This window comes from Passer domesticus, chromosome 18 (genome assembly GCF_036417665.1).
Source record: "Passer domesticus isolate bPasDom1 chromosome 18, bPasDom1.hap1, whole genome shotgun sequence".
NCBI lineage: Eukaryota > Metazoa > Chordata > Aves > Passeriformes > Passeridae > Passer > Passer domesticus.
In genome coordinates this window covers 5754154-5770609 of record NC_087491.1, presented here as the reverse complement: position 1 = coordinate 5770609, position 16456 = coordinate 5754154, and the positions used below count along the sequence as shown (strand labels likewise).

General features: G+C 53.5%; 1 protein-coding gene across 2 annotated transcripts in view; it reads left to right on the top strand.

Moving 5' to 3' along the window:
• The first annotated feature begins 1182 nt into the window (after window positions 1-1182).
• The window catches only part of ASTN2 (astrotactin 2), a 319347-nt gene continuing 304073 nt past the window's right edge, over window positions 1183-16456 (top strand). Inside the window, exon 1 of one of the 2 annotated variants that reach the window (XM_064393833.1) lies at window positions 1183-1609. In XM_064393833.1, the coding sequence (XP_064249903.1) occupies window positions 1264-1609 (346 nt within the window). In that variant the 5' untranslated portion in view covers window positions 1183-1263. The remainder of the gene's footprint in view (window positions 1610-16456) is intronic. The other variant, XM_064393831.1, reaches the window with a different exon arrangement.

Here is a 16456-nt window from a genome sequence, read left to right as displayed (position 1 = left end):
TTTGACATCTTCTTTTATATGTACATCTACAAATAAAATCAGGTAGATTAGCAGTCACCAGGAAATTGTTGTTGTGAGTCACTGACTCACAGCTCCTGTAGGCTGTCTCTCCTTGCCTTTGTTAGTCATGCCCGACTGTGGGCAGGAGTTCACGGGGCTCTGGGGCTGGGGTCAAATGTGTCTATTTTGTCTCTGGGGACAGGGTTTGCCTTCAAACTCACCCCCATCATTCCAGCTGGAAGAACCAGGTAGCTCCACCGCGGTTCCAGCCAGAGTGTGAGCAAAACCACGGTGGTGGAGCTCACCTGGTTTTGTCTTCAAGCACAAACTCCAGGCTTCAGGTGGCACCGAGGCATTCATGTGATGGAGGGATGTAGGAATTTGAGATCAGACCTCAGGGTCATCTATCCTTCTGGCCCCCATTTAAATGTTGGCTGGTAAAAACCAAATCTAAAATCTTTGCTCTAGGTCACAAGCTTGTCCCCTCCAGGTTTGTCATTGCCAGCCATCCCTGTGTGCCCTGGATGCTGGAGGTGCCTATTCACTTAGGAGAGGGTAATAATGAGTAAAAGCTGTCAGAAAACTCATTTCTGTGCCCTTGCACCCTAGCAGTTCTCTGAAAGGAAGGAACAGCCTGAGGAAAGAGTGGCAATGAGCCAGATGGGGTGAGAGGTGGGAGGGACAGAGGGATTTTCATAAATTCATAGAATTCTAGAATGATTTGGATTGGAAGGAACCCTAAAGACCACCCAGTTCCACCCCTCTACCACGGGCAGGGTCTTCAACTATCCCAGGCTGCTCCAAGCCCCATCCAACCTGGCCTTGGGCACTTCCAAGGATCCAGGGGCATCCACAACCCGTCTGGACCACCCGTGCCAGCGCCTCGCCCTCCTCACACGGCAGAATGTCTCCCCACCATCCCGTTTAACCCTTCCCTCCGTCCCTTCCAAGCCACCCCCCTTGCCCTGTCGCTCCGTGCCCTTGCCAAACCCCTGTTCCCCCGGCTCGGCAGCGGCGGCGGCGCTGCGGGAGCGGCGCGGCCGCGGCAGCAGCGCGCAGCCGGGGCCGGTGCCCAGCGCATCTCCCGGAGCGGGGAGCGGCGTCCCCGGCGCGGGGCGGGCGGAGGGTCCGCGGGGAGCGGCGGCGGGGCCGGGGCGGGGCGGGGGGCGGGCCCGGGCGGTGGCGGCGGCGGCGGCGGGGCTGGGGCGGCTCAGAGCGCCCGGCTCCGCTCGCCTCCCGCTCCTGCGCCTGGCTCCGGCCGGCATGGCCGCTCCGCCGCGCCGCCGGGCCGCCGCTCCACCCCCGCTGCCGCCGGTGCTGCCGCCGGCGCTGCTGCTGCTGCTGCTGCTGCCGCCGCCCGCCGTGCTGCTCGGCGGCGGGCCCGGCGCCGCGGCGTCGCGGGAGCCCCCCGGCCCCTGCCGCGTGAAGACGGTGACGGTGTCCACGCTGCCGGTGCTCCGGGAGAACGACATCAGCTGGAGCGGCGCCCCGCCGCCCGCCGCCGCCGCCGCCGAGTCCCGCCTGCTGCTCTTCGTCCGCAGCGAGCTGCCCGGCCGCGTCGCCGTGCAGGACGATCTGGACAACACCGAGCTGCCCTTCTTCACCCTCGGTAGGGACCCGCGCCGCTTCCCGCCCCGTCCCGTCCCGCATCCCGCCCCGCCATCCCGGAGCATCCCCGAAGCATCCGACACCCGCCGTGCCGGCTCTGTGTCCGCCCTCCCCGCTCCGCGGGCAGCTCGATGTGTTTTGGGGCTTTCTAACCCTGCCCCTGTGCTGCATCCTGGTTTTTGGGTTTATGATTTTTTTTTGCCTTTCCTGCCGGGGAGGGATTTTTTAGCAGGGCCTGAGGCTGCCGCCGCTGCCAGCCCCGGGAGGAGCAGAGCATTCCCCGGGAGGAGGAGAGCAACCCCGCGCAGGCTGGAAGTGATGGGGGCTGCCTCGTGTGCTCCAAGTTGAGCTCTGAGCCCCGAGGAGGTGCCGCTGAGCCTGGCAGAGCGGGAGGGAATGTTTTTTTTTTTTCCTAGCCAGAGCCTGGTTTTATAAATGCTTCGTGTTAATTCTCGAGGCTCGCTCTCGCTTCACGCACAACTCCAGCGCCCGGGTCTGTGCGAACGCTGCAGACTTTCCTCCGCTCTCAGCTTTGTGGCGAGGGGGATGGGAATAGAAATAATTCTGTGGTCGTACTTCGGTCTTGATGCCGGATCCTGTCTCGGATGGGGTGTCCGAGCTGCCTCTTGCCGCTTGTACCCATTTCTGTGCCGTAATCAGCCAGTCCTCCCAGAGAACTGCTCCGAATGTCACCTGGGCAGTGCGGTGTTTACTCTGCCAGGTCACCCAAGCGTTTTTGTTGATCTTTGCTTGATCCATCAGCTGTCCTGTTTTTCGGCATCCAAAGCTAGGATAATTTCAGTACCCGCTTAACTCGGGTCTCAGGTATCTCTTGACACACAGGATTGTCACTTCCAGCACATCTCTCTGTCTCAGATGTGTCGAGGTGTGCCCATGTCCAGGCTCACTGGGGACAGCTGACCCCAAGTCCCTTCCCATGCCTCATGGAGTGAATGCCTTTCACTGGGTGCAGTGAGCAGGGGTAGGGAAATGCCTGTCTGCGTCCCCCAGTGCTGTCATTTTACCTTGTGTGAAGCTTTGCTGTAGCAAACGCCCTAATAAATAAGTTGGTGGTACTTCCTGAGGCTCTCGGGCTCCAGCTTTGCAGTTTCCTTAGACACGGTTGGTCAACTGCAAAAATCCGAAACAAACCAGATACTCTGTTTCCACTAACAAAAGTGACAAATTAAAGGTTCGATGCAGTAGGAATGACGTTTACCATACCGTGGTTAAAAGTAACAAGAAGTTTCATGGTTCGCTGAGTTAATTTTCAGATTAGAGTACAGTTTCTTCAGGGACTGGGTGTGAATTGCGCACTGATCTAAATATATCAGATAGCAAAGAAACCCCTCTGTGTGAGCTTAGATAATAGCTCAAGTTGAAGGAGAGAAATTTGTCTTGATAGATCAGAGGCACGATCTTGTATAGCAAATCCTATTTCTGTGAGTGCCTGCCAGTAAAGAGACCATGTCTTTATCTAAAAATTTCTTTTACTTGCCTGGCATATTGGTTATGTGTGCACTCATGAATATGAAGCATGTCCTGTGCAAATCTGTGGGGGTTTTCCTGCCTCTTCATGAACAGAAGACCCCCAAAGATCCCCTCCTGTTCCCTTGGACTCACAGGCATCAGGCAGATTGAAGACAAACGGAGGCTGTGCCCATGGTGGGATGGCTTCATCATGGCCCTGGAATTAATCAGTCTGTTGACTCCAGAGAAGGTAAAACACTTGTCCTTCCCCAAGGTCTAGCTCGTGAATTGCTGTGGATGTTCTGATATTTGAAATTTGTTGCATTTCTCCCCATCTCCTGGTGTGGCAACTGTCTCACTTGCAGTTAACTCTTCTCTGGGTGAGGGCTGTGCAGGATTTCTGCTGGCTGGTTTTCCTAGAGCAGGAATTAAGGCTGTAGTTTTCTGTGATGATTTTTTTTCCCCACTCCATCCTTCTCTAACTTCATTGATGGCTGGGAACCAGAGAGCAGCTGCTGCCTCGTAATGGGCTCTTGGAGGTGAAAATCACGTTACAAGCGGGAGGGCTTGGGAGCGAGGTGGGGACAGAGATTCTCTTTGGCAGAATCTTTGCAGGTCCTTATCTTTAGCTGATTTCTGATGATTGTGTCCCTTTATGCGTGTTGCTGGACATGTTTAGTGGCTGTCTGGGCATGAGCTCAGGAGGACACGTAAGAGCAGACGTCCTGCCGACTGCAAATGTGTTGAGGACTCCTGAATGTCTTGGAGTGCAGGATCTTGCTGTGAGCAGAGATCACTTTCTGGCCTCGGTGGGGTAAGGATGGGGCAGGATGACCTCTTTAAGCATATAACTCAGGACAGCCACCCTGACTGGCATCCTGGAGGGGTTTTTGAAAGGATAAAAAGATTTAAAAAAATGAAAGGGGAGCGTAAAGCTGGCAGAGCTGAGACATGGTACTGATGCTACTGATTCTGAAGTGAAATAAGTTGAGAAAAAATTGAGGCCACTCTGTTCTGCAGGGCTCAAAAGTCTCTCCAGGCCAGGAGGCAGGAAAGAAAATGTTGCTTTTCTTGGTGGCAATGAGTTTAAGCAGCTAGGGCTGTACTCCTGGGTCTGCTCAGCAAGTCCCAGCTCAGTAAATCTCCCAGCACTGCAGTGGTTCCTGAGCTGCTCCTCACTCCTTGCCATTTAAAGGAGGGTGGGTGATCTGGAGCTAAAAGCTGGCAGGTGCCAGAGCCTTGTCTGCAGTGGTGTGAAACTTAAAGTCATGGAATCATGTAGGTTGGGAAAGATCTTTATGATCATCAAGTCTAACTGTAAAGCTAACACTGCCAAGTCCACCACTAAACCATGTCCTGAAGTGCCACATCTCCAGGAAGATGTCCTGGATTGGTGGCTGGTACAAAGCACGTGGAGTGCTCCGTGTCCCTTTTCTTTAAAGGATTCCTCCTTCTAGGGAGGAAACAACTTTATCTGTTCCCTGACTATATGAAATTATATTCTCTGAAGTGCATAAAGTGAGAGCTTCCAGTGTAGCATCCCTGCCTGCAGGGCTGCCTGGTCTGCAGGAGCCACTGCATGGCTGAGACAGAGGAGAAATCAGCACTAGGAAACATCCACACAGCTGAGCCTGGGCCCGTGGCACGCTGGCAATATCGGGAGCAGCAGCAACAGGAGCAGCAGCAGCAGCTGCTCGTGGAAGGCAGGAGCCCACTAGGGGGTGGTGGGTACCCGGGGATGCTCCACTGCAGCTCCTCTCTCTGTGCCCACAGGGTACCAGGGATGCTCCACAGGAGGGTACCTGGGGATGCTCCAGCTCTCCCTGCGTGCCCATGTGAGCACTTCAGGATGCTGGACAGCAGCTCCAGCTCTTTGTGCCTCGGTGGGCACCCAGCACCTGCAGGAAGGTGGGAAGCCCAGGTTGGGGATGGTTTCATCCTCTCCCAACAAAGGTAGAAAACTTTAATTCTTTGTTCATCCCTGCTGGGCTGCAGCGGGGACCTGCTGCTGAAACACCCACTGGCAGCTCCCTGTGCTCGGTGTCCCTCCTCCAGTGGGGTGTCACAGCTTCTGTGTTTCCTACGCCTGGGTTTATTTTTTCCCTCTTGAGTTGGAGACGAGAAGGATGCTTCTCCCACTACCCCCAGTTACGTTACTATAAAATTACTCAGCAAAGCCCAGTGGTGGCAGGAAATGACAAATGTAGGTGCCACCAGTGCATTATAAATTGCTGTGCCTCCCCTTTCCTGAAAAAGCATCCTGCCCTTTCCTTAACCTTGGATACTACTGATGCTTTGTGGCTTTCCCCCCCCCTCTCTAATTCTCCTAGAGTTACTCTGCTGCAAACGGTGCAGCCTATCACTGACTTTATCCTTGCCCAGTGAGGTCTCTCTGAGGCATGGATCTTGGTTCAATCAGCAGCCATGTGTTCCCTACAGAAGCTGCTCCACCCCGGCGTAGCCTGCTCCGAGTGCAATTCAGGGAATGAGGCAGTTTGCTTCCGAGCTAATTTAGATGAGCTCTGTCTATGTGTGAGCAGCTTTATATAGAGGAGAGAGAAGGGAAGAGGCAGACCAATTTTCACCACTGCTCTTACCCTGTAGTGGCTTACATAAGAACAGTTTACTACACACTTCTCATAAATGGCTTTAATGGATGCTGTTTGACGGCGTCTGCAGTGCTTCAAGAGGCTTTGTTTTGGTGGTTGTCACAAAACAGGCTCACATGTCTGCATTCCTGGTGTCCCCCTGTGGCCCCAGTGTGTGGCTGATTGATGAATGTCCCCTGCTCTTCCAGCTCCTCAGCAGTTCAGTGCCACTTCTATCTTCTTTCTTAACTCATCCCAAAGTCATCTTGTAACTTGGACTTCTCCTCTTTAGGGTAGGAGCGTTGAGTCTTGAAGGAACACCTGGATGTGGCAGTCAGGGCTCTGGGCTGGGTTGTGGACATCAGTTATCTCAATTATCTTGGAGGTCTTTTCCAACCTTAATCATTTTGAGTTTCTATTAATACATTAAAATAATAGAAAACACTAAGTTCCCTGTGGGCTGATTGTATTTATTGCTGTTCCTAGAAAGGCTTGAGCAGGATTTTGCCACCTTCATTTTGGTCACCAACTCCTATTTGTGCAGAGCAGGTGGGGAGGCTGAAGGGTCACCTGGGGAGCCTGGATGTGACTGCATCTTACTGATGCTGCTGTTCAGAAGTGCCCTTCCCTGCTTTGAGCTGGGTGTGGGGTCTGGGGCAGCACTGTGTGGGTGCCCAGTGTGTGACCCCATCGTCAGGGCTTGGCATCTAAACGTGGGGTCATCTCTGCAGAAAAGCTGATGAGCAAAGTCTGGTTTCTGCACCTCCCTTTGCATTTACTGCCTCCTGCTAGGCTTGAGATGCCTGGAGTACCAGCTCAGAGGTTGGGCTAATCAAGTGTTGGGGGTTTTTGTTTGTTTTGTTTTGTTTTTTTTTTTTTTCTGTTTATATTGTTTCTGTTCCCCAGCTGATCCAATGGGTAAAGAGTGATATCTTCCACTCCCAAAGCCTCAGTGAGTTGTTGTGGTGAGGGTGAGACAGGTTGGTGGCACTCTGGGACAGGGGCAGGTGCAGACCTGACAGTGGAGCTGCTTCCCTGCCCCTCCATTCCCATCCACAGCTGTGTGTGCTCCGGGGTCTGGGCCAGGTCCCTGGTGGTGGGGACTGCCTGGGAAAGGGTGAAGGAAAGAGGTAAACCTTCTGGTAGTGATTTCTTCCCCTCCTTGTATTACTGTGTGATTACTCCAGCTTTCCAAGATGTTGGATTTTATAGTTAGGAAGAGGAGGGAGAGCCCAGCTCAGGGTGGGGTTGTACTGCTGATGTGGAGGTCTGCAAGCACTATAACCCCCAGAAAGGCTGTAGGCAAAAAATGCCCAGGAAAATGGGTCAGTCCTGAGGCCATCCCTTCCCTGCCAAGGCCAGGCTGAACATGGCTTGTCCAGCACAGCAGGGTGAGGTCTTGACAGGGATTTTGCTTCATTTTGGGTATTTTCTGGGCTGATTATCCCAGTTAAAGCTGGGATTGTGTAGCTGAGTGCAGGCTGTGCTCAGGGAGCTGCTGCTTTCCAAGAGTACCCGCGTTGACCAGCTAGTGGCAACAGAAGATTAACTATGGAGGGAGAGAGGAGCTGGCTGCTGCAGCTGAGCTGCCACGGGAGGAGGCTGGTGCCTGGGGATCCCCCCTGCTCCCCCTTCCTCCCAGCTGATTTTCCATGATGCCTGTGTGCCAGAGGCTTTGTTGCTCTTTTTCAGGAAGAAATAATGAGCTTTTATGCAGAATTATGCAGAGAGCTTGCAGTCCTCCGTGGGGAATGGGGTGGTGATTGACCTCCGAGTGCCACCACGCAGATGGATGTTACCTCCAAAACTTGCTGCCTGTTCCCTCCTAAGCCCTAAAAGCGAGATCTCAGCTGTGTGATGGGCAAGCCTTTGTGCTGCCTCGGTGACACGGTGCTGATGTCTGGTGTTGGCTGGCTGTGAAACAGGGCTGAGCCCTGGGGCTTTCGTGGTGTGACAGGAGCTCAGGCACAGGACTGGCTGGGACAGCGGGAGAACAGATTGATACCATGTGTGGGAATGATGAGATATTGATCTCGTGCTTCTTTAACACATTTGCAGGTGCAGGTGGCTTGAGAAACACCTGCCATCACACCAAAATGCCGTGTAGAGTGTGGGGCAGGCTGGGGCTGGAGCTGAAAGAAAAGATGATGTCTCGATTGATGCCTTTCATCATCTGAAATATCCACAGTGCAGCCTGTGCCCAAGTGTCCTCCTTCTGTAGCAACCATTTGAAATGAAGGGTGATGAACCCTGGCCTGTGCTCCCATGCTGCTCCCCAGTCCTGCCCCATCACTACCTGTGGGCTGTGTGATGGCATCGAGCAGAGATGGTTCTTGTGCATAACCAGCTTAAGAATGGGGCCACTTAAAAGAATTGAATGCTTGTGCTGCTGCTCGGGTCTCAGCTAATGCAGTTAAGGTTTCCAGTGTCCAGACAGCATGGAGACACTTAATGGTATTGAAGCAGCAGAATGGCATGCAGAGGGGATGAGCAGTGCTCCTGGCTGCCTGCATCTGCACTGGCTGGGTGAGGCTTTCTGGTTGTCTCCTGGGAAGGGGGAAAGTGGAGAAAAAAAAATCACAGTTTTGGCCCATTGTCCCTTTGAGTGCCTTCCCCGTTTGGTCTTTGAGAAGCAGTGCTCTTGAGTGCTTCCAGTGTCCTGCTGCAGGTCAGGGGCATGAAGTGATTCCTTGCAGGGGGAGATTGGGCTGTGGGTGCCTGTGAGAAGATGGGGCAGACAAGATTTAGAGCCAGGGCTCTGCCTGTGGGCACAGGGGGCTGGTGGGGAGAGGGCAGAAGCAGCAGTTCCTTCTATTTCACATTCTGTGTCCCCCACCACTCCTGCACTCCTTTCTCTGTGCTTTCACCTCTCCTGTCTTAGTGCAAGACAAAGTCTGTAGGAAACCTCGACTGGCTTTGAAAGCAGCAGCAAAAGGGGAGAAATTTTCCATTAGCAGCATCAGCAGTATAAGAGATTTTTTCCCAGTCACCTGGTAACTGCTGTATTTAGGAAGATTACTGAGCTGATGGTGCTGCTCCCAGGCATATGCAAGGCAGTGATCCTGTTAGGAGAGGGAGGCAAGGGATGGTCACACACTGCGAGATGGGCTGCTAAAGGTCAGCTGTGCAGGGAGGGGACCCGTGGAGCCGTGCTCCTCCATCTGCTCCTCCAGAGCAGGGCGATGGCACAGCGGTGGCACAGCAGTGGCACTGCCAGCTGCACTAAGGGGCTGCACAGGGAGCAGGGAGCAGGGCTCCCCGGGACTGGGCAGGAACATCCTCAGATGGAGGAGGGAGTCAGGCTCCAGCCTGATTTGGGGCCAGGCTGGGTTTTTGGTGCATGGTGCCTTTTTTCTGTGGGATGGGTGTGCCTGCAGAGGGGCACTGCCCAGCCTCTGCTGTGGAATCACTGCAGAGGTGAGCCCACCCTCCCACAGCTCCAGCTCTGTATAACTGGGTGCAGGTTCTGGGGACCCCAGCTTTGCTCCCAGCCATGACCAAGAGCTCAGCTGTGCTGGTGCCTTTAAGGCTGTGATTATTTTTCCCTTTTTCCCTCCCTTTTCTCTCTCTAGGGCAGCGGGGTGGCCTTGCCTGTGGCTGGATGCCTGCCCTGGCTGTGCTGTGTGAGCTGGGCTCCCTGGCCACCCCAGGGCTCCTGGCTGCCCAGGCACTTGCCCAACATGAGCTGGCATTCCCGAGTGCCTGGGGCTGTCCCAAGGCCATTCACAGCCCGGATCCTTCCTTCCCTGCTCTCTATGGTTTTAAGCAATGTCCTTCCAGGGAGCACAGTGCATCCCTAACCTGCGGGATCAAGTGACAGAATGTCGGAGCTGGCAGCAGCACTGGATTGTTTTTGTTGCCTCAAGCCAAGTGCTCAGTAACATCAGCTTCCTGCTGCAGTGCTGGGAGCAGGGAGTGGTGTTCCTGTGATGGGGAGCACGGGGTGGTCTCTGTGTGTGTGAGCAGGGAAGGAGGGCTGCAGCAGAGCATGTTCCCCGCAGCCCTGGACCAGGATCTGCTGCTCATCCACCTTGGCCAGAAAAGCCTCTCCCTGAGCTCGCTCTTGCTGTGGATGTTGCTTTTGATACCAGGGGGCCTGATGAGGTAAAAGTTGGTGCCACTGACCTGACAGATTCCTGGTGCAGGTGCCTCCACACCAAGGTCTGCTCTTCCAGGCAGTTTCCCACTCAGATGGTCTTCCTGGGGTGGTGGGGCTCCCACAGCAGGTGCTGCCAGTTGTCCCCACCTCACTGTTACTCAGCCCTGCCTTGCCCAGGCTGCTCCGTGGGGTGAAGGGTGGTGGAAACCCTTTACCTTGGCTTGCTGGGCCTGAGCAGTCACCTGTGTGGTGGTTTCAGCTTGGGTGGGGGCCCTGGAGAGCTCTGGGGGTTTATTGGGACATCCTGATATGTCCTTCTTCCTTCTGCCCTGTCACATTTCTTCCATGTCCTCTGAACCTCCCATCTGTTTAAATTAGAGGGGGTGATGCTCTTTTCTCCTGCCCTGCCCAGGGAATTCCACCCAGCCTTCTTGTTGCAGTCACACTCCTTGTTCCTCTACCTGTAATATCCTGGGAAATCTGGCCAGACAGAGGTGCCCAGGCAGAGCAATGTGTTGGGCAGGTGACCCAAAGGGATCAGTATTCCCCACCTCCCTTCCATGCCATCCAAACTGGGCAGCCCATAGTCAAGCTGTGCCCACAGCAAACTTCTCCCATTATCTTCTGCCTGGAGCAGATGTTCAGGGTGGGCAGCTCGGGGTTTCAAGGGCATTCCAGTGCTGGGTACAACTTAATTAAGTTTGGCTCAACTGATGGACCCTCCTTGCCTTTACTGGGGGTGGCCTGGGACAGAAGGCTGTGAAGAAGGTCCAGCAGGAAAGGAGGGATTCTGTAGAGGAGCCAATGACAGCAGTGGCATTTAGGGAAGCTGACAGGTATATTTGGGAGTCAGAAATGCTGCAGGCTGAAAGCACATCCAGCAGAGGTGACGTTGGCCTTATCTGTGCAGGCAGGTCCTCGCCCGCTGCTGCTGGCAGGGCGGTGGCTGCTCCGGCTGCCGCCTTCCCATCAGGGGCTTTGGCATTTTTCCTTCCCCACAGAGGGGAGGGAGGGCTGCAGGGGTGCATTTGTCACCTGAAGAGCCCCGGGGCTTCGGCTGAACTTTGTGTTCCAGCAATAAAACCTTGCTAGGAAATGTGTGCTGTAACAAAGCCCATGGATATAATACATCCGTATCATACTGTACCTTTCATCTTGAAGGATTCCCAAGGAGCTTTACAAACTCGGTGTGCTGCAGCCTGCCAGGGTGACTGAATGTTATCAGGAGCAGCGGCAGTCTAATCTCTGTGGTAGTATTTCCCCCCCTTGCAGGGGGAACTTTATGAAGTCTGGTCTCAGAGTAGCGCTGTGATGGTGTTTTCCTCTAAGCCTGAGTTTCTCAGGAGAAACAGGCAAGCCGTGTAGCTGTTTGTTATGCAAAACCACCAAAGAAATATTTTTTCCTGGGGCAGTAGGAGTGGGTGGGAATTACTTTCACACAGCTTCAACAGCTTTGCATCTTGACAGAAGAGGCATTCGCAGGGGAATGCGCCCTCCGTGCAGCCCCACAGAGGGGATGATAAAGTTTAAACGCTTGAGGAATTGCTGCTGGGCATTAGCAGGGTGGTAGAGTTCAGCTGGCGGGACAGTTCTTGGGAGGGAAACTAAATGTCTGCCTGAAATACTTGCTGTGTGAGTCTTTTGTCACCTAATACTCCCTTCTGCCTCTGCAGTCAGTCCCTGAGCCAGCTGGTGGCTCAGGTCCAAATCCTGCAGCCTTCGGTAACATCTGGGCGGTCTGCCTGTGGGGTGGGAGCAGGGAAGGGTGATGCTTCCATCACCCTGCTGCTCTCTACTTCCAGCTGGGGCTATTTTCACTGTTCCTGACTTACCTGCAGCTGTGGGAGGCATCTGAAGGTGCTGCCAATGGTGGCAGAGCCTAAAAATCAAAACTGAAGGCGGGACCAGGGGCCCAAGCAGAGCTGTTGTCAGAGGCATATGCTTGAAGCACGGCGGGTAGCTGGAATCTATTTTGGTTTGGAGTGGTACATATTTAGCCTGTTTTGTTTAGCAGTTTGTTTATGGGATGTATTTTCCCATTCTGTGTAGCTCCCCAAATGTGTGCTATAAACAAAGTGTAAAATCAAAAGCAGCCTCTACGTGTTCCCATCAAGTGCATCACAGGAGAGGCAGGGTGCGTGGTGCCTGCCAGCCTCAGGTCCCCTCTTCAGGAGGAGAAAACACCACTGAGGGAGGTAATTCTGTCAGGTTTGAGTATGGGAATTGCTGTGGGCACTGCTGGCACGGAGCAGGGATATCTCAGGGGCTCACCAGCCCTTTTGTCCTTTTGCTCTTGCTCCAGACCTTCCCAAGCTCATCCCTGAGGAGTGCAGGTGTTGGCTCCTGCTGCTCCTTTAGCTTTGCTTGCTTCCCTGAGCCCCACTGAGGTGGCTCCTCAGGCCACAAGGAATGGGGTGTGCTGTTGCCAGCATCATTCACAGATGCTGGATGTTAAGAACCTCCAAAACTGATCGAGTTTCAAACAGGCATTAGAGGTTTGTGGCTGTTCTTACTGAAGCCATTGCAGTCACATCCCTTGTACTGGATCAACAGCCGTGTGTTTCTTGCTTTAATTTTCCTGAGCGTGATCAGAAAGGCTGGAAGTGCATTTAATCAGACAGCAACAGCCTTGCCTTTTAACACAATTCAAGAAGCCAGAGCTGCTTGAAGACACAAACTCCATTACATTGCTTTACATCGTCCAGCCCTTGCCATTTCCCCTGCAGCTCTCCCAGGCCAGCAGTGCCGTTGTCCTCTCTGTGTTCCTGGCTGAGGAAATCCATTATCCGGGGGAATGGCAGCTGGGAGGGAGGTGGGGGACGCTGCCTGTAGGGGCTGCTCGCAGCCAGCTTGGGGTCTTGCCGGAGCAGCAGTTTGCGAGACAGACACGCTGCTCCTCGTTGTACTCGATTTTATTCTGCTTTTGTAGCAGCTGCCTTTGCTGCTCGGCTGACAAGCTGCTCCTTAATGTGCCGTGGCCCAGTGGTGTGTGGGGACAGGGACAGGAGCTGGGATTTGGGCAGGATGGAGGCTCTGTGAGCTGGAGGTTTGGGGGGATGCTGCTGGCATCAGGGATTCTGCCAAGCTCGGATTTTGCTCCCCAGGAGTGCTGCCTGAAATCCCGTGTGCTGAAGGAAGTATCCTCTGCTGCCTGGGCTTGCTTTTTAAAGACTGTTGTAAAACCTTTTCCTTCCGTGGTGATGAAGGGTTTTACAGTGTGCTGCAATGAGCCACTTAAAAGCAAAACAGGAGGAAAAAAATCCTGTTTGCAACACTCCTCCTGCCTGAGTTACCGTGGTGTGAGATATGGGGTGGTTGTAGGGGGTGCTGCAGGAAAGTTGAGCCTTGTGAGAGCCTGTGCTTTCCTAAACAATCCATTGGTGTTTCTCCTGTGGCATTTCCCAGCTGCATTTCCTCCCCAAAATCTTGTTTCCCACTGCTCAAAGGCTTCTCTGGTTTGAGGTGTGCTTTAAGTCATGTAAAGCCAAATTTTATTAGGCTGTGGTCTCCAAAGCTTTTCTCCAGCAGAAATGGTGCAAATTTATCTGTGGATACCCTACCCACAGCTGCAGAAATCTGTGGTCACCTCCAGGGAAGGGCATTCCAAACCACCCTTGTCCTGCAGCCTAGCTCTCCAGGGCCCTGTTGTGGGAGCAGAGAGGTTTAGGCTGGGAAAAAAGGTGATATTTTTGCAGTGGCTCAAAAAGCAAAGGCATTTCTGTGGATTCTGGGCTGTGGGTTTTAATCGCTGCTTGTTTTGATCATCTCTCTACTAAACTGCTCTGGATGTGCCTAAGGGCAAACAAGCAGGTGTTAATGTTGATATTCTGCTCTTTTTTTTTGCTGTTGTTGGGTGGGAGAAAGAACTTAGATTGCAGGAGAGCTGTTGGTTGGAATGGTGCTTCTCTCAGCAGTGGTACCAGGGCAGGTGAGACCTGGTGAGAGGAGACCAGTGCAGGACCTGGCTGGGAACAGGCTGAGCCTTAAACTGGCTGCCAGTGGCTCTGCAGCTTCCCCACTCTCTTCCAGGCTCTCCTTCTTCCAGCTCTGCAAATATTTGCAGCAGTTAGGGGACTGCCCAGGGACATTTTTATTCCTGGCATGAACTGAATTAGAGGGAAGGGTTGGGCTAGGAGAGTGGTCTCTCAGTTGGCAGCATGATCTGCCTTGTCCAGCAGTCTCTGCTGTGGTGGCAGAGGGTGAGGAACAGGACACAGGTCTCTGGAGCATCCCTGGAGCTGTTCCTTGACATGCTGTGGCCCCAAGAGCTGGGATTTGGGCAGGAGGGAGGCTCCAGGAGCTGGAGGTGCTGCCAGCCTCAGGGATGCTGCTGGCCTTTGGCTGCTCCTGCTGCAATGATGCCTGTCCTGACTGAGCTGAAAGGCTCCCACAGCAGCTCCTGAGGGGCTCCTGCACCTCCCCCTGCATCTCCCTAGTGCTGGCCTCTCTGGGAAATCCCTCTGGTCCCTGGCATGCTGCACCGTGCCCGCACACAGGGGATGCAGGGAGGGAAGAGAGAGGTTTTTCTTTGAGGTCTGAGGGATGTGCTGACCAGGGGCTGGCACAGAGGGAAGGATGCTTCTGTTAATTAGCACGAGATGAAAGGAAAACTTGTCTTTATTCAAAGAGCAGCTTGTTCCAGTTTCATCGCAGTCCCTCAGTTCCGAGCTTTAAAGTTTGGTGAATGTGTGAACAATAAGTTTGGGAAGATGTTTTGAAGCCAGAATGGCAGCATTGTTATGAAAATGCTGAAGGGGAGTTGTGACACTGTTTTGAAGATGAAAGTATTTTTACAATCTTAAACTGACACATTTCTAAAAGAAAAAGAAAAGAGAAAGAAAGTTTTCATGAAAGACAGCTCTCAACAAGACTTTGCCTGGCCACAATCAAATGTGGCTGTCCCTGAAGGCACTTTGAGGTGCTGCTGGTGACCCTGTGTCCAGCGTGGTGGGGTGGTTTTTGTTGGTGTCACTGGTGTGTGTTGGGCAGGGTGGGATCTGCACAGCCCTGATGGAAGGAGCAGTGAGTGTGTCCTGCTCTCCAGGCACTGATGGATCAACCGAGCAGCAGGAGGAGGGCACAAAGGTGAGGAGATGTGGATGAAGCATGGACACGTGCAATTCCCATCCTTGCTGCTCCAGCCGTGCCCTCACCACTTCTGACCCCACAACACTCACTGCACTTTTGAGCTGGTCTGTAAAAACAGATTTTCCACAAGTTTCCATCTGTCAATGGCTTAGCCAAACATCACCGTGTTAGTGCAGAGTGAAGGGGAGGCTGGAGCTGCCCATGCTGGCAGCAGCTCTGGGCTGCTGCTCTCAGCTGTGCCACAGGACTTGCCAGTTTGTGCTATTCCAGCTCACCCAGTGGCACTGCAGAAGCTGGGCTGGGGGTGGAGGCTGGCATGGCACACTGCTGGCACATAGGGGATGGCTTGGGGTGTCTGGGGACATGCAGCAGCTTGGGCTCCATCCAGTGACTGGCTCCCCATCCCACTGCTGCATCTTGCCAGCTGGAGCTGCAGCCTCAGCCTAACCCAGTCTCCCTCTCGCTGTTGCCTGGGCTGAGCAACATTTTGGAATCACAGAATGGCCCGAGCTGGAAGGGAGTTAAAGATCATCTATTTCCAATCCCCCTGCCCATGGATGTGGCACACCAGAAGGTGCCCAGGGTGTCTGAGGCAGCTGTTCTGAGCCCACCTCCCCTTTGCCAGCTCCCTGCAGTTCCTCTTGTCAGGGTTAGCAAATTGCAGTGTTGGTAACACGCTGGCCACTTTTTCCTGGGATTTTCTCTTCCATGAGCACATGAATGCACCAGCTTGTTATGATGGTTCTTTTTTATTCCTATAAAGCTCTAGTTTCCATTACAGTCCCTTGGACACCCGGGGGCCTCTGAGTGGGTGCCCTGTAATTAAAATCAATCTATTGCCATGTCTGAGGGGGCTGTGTGAGCTACAGGGCCATGAGCTGTGGTCTCCTGCAGCAGAGCTGTCAGGCAGCTCCTTCCTTAGAAAAGAGACACCAAAAATTCCTCTTCCGCCCCCTACTTTGTCTTCCTGCCAGCCCTGGATTCCAGGTTTATTTCAGGGTCTTTTCTTTTGGGCTTGGGTAGGTGCAGAGCATGTATTTTTTGCCATGTGAGTCTGACAAGCCCTTGGGGAGGATGAGTGGGTGTCTTGAAGTGTAAGGGAGAAACTTGGCAAGTGTTTCAAATCCAGGATCTCTTTGCATTTTTGGCTGCATCTCCTTTTAATCCTGCTGCTCTTAAACTTTTCTGAACCAGCAAAGTCATCCCTGGCAGCACTGCCATCCAGGAATATCTGCTCCCATTCCTGGAAGGTCAGGTCACAGGGACTGCCTGGCTTGGGGCTTCTCCCAGTGCTGCCAGTCCTGGACTTCCTCTGCCCAGCACTTCCAAATCTGTGGATGAGGTTAGTCTTACTCCTCTATATCATGGAGAGGAGTCCTCTGCTCATGGATGTGGGCAGGAAGGTGCCTGGAGCTGGCTGCCACTACATTGGATGTGTGGCTGCTCTCCTGAGCCTCTTGGGGTGATCTATTTCTTGTTGTGTCTTTTTCTGTGTTCCCAGCTTGGTTCCTGGCCTTGACTATGGGTTTCAGGAGGTGAAAGCAATTACTTAACTGTGCTGGAGACTGGGGAAAGAACTTTCCTCCAAGGTCTTTCCTGAGCC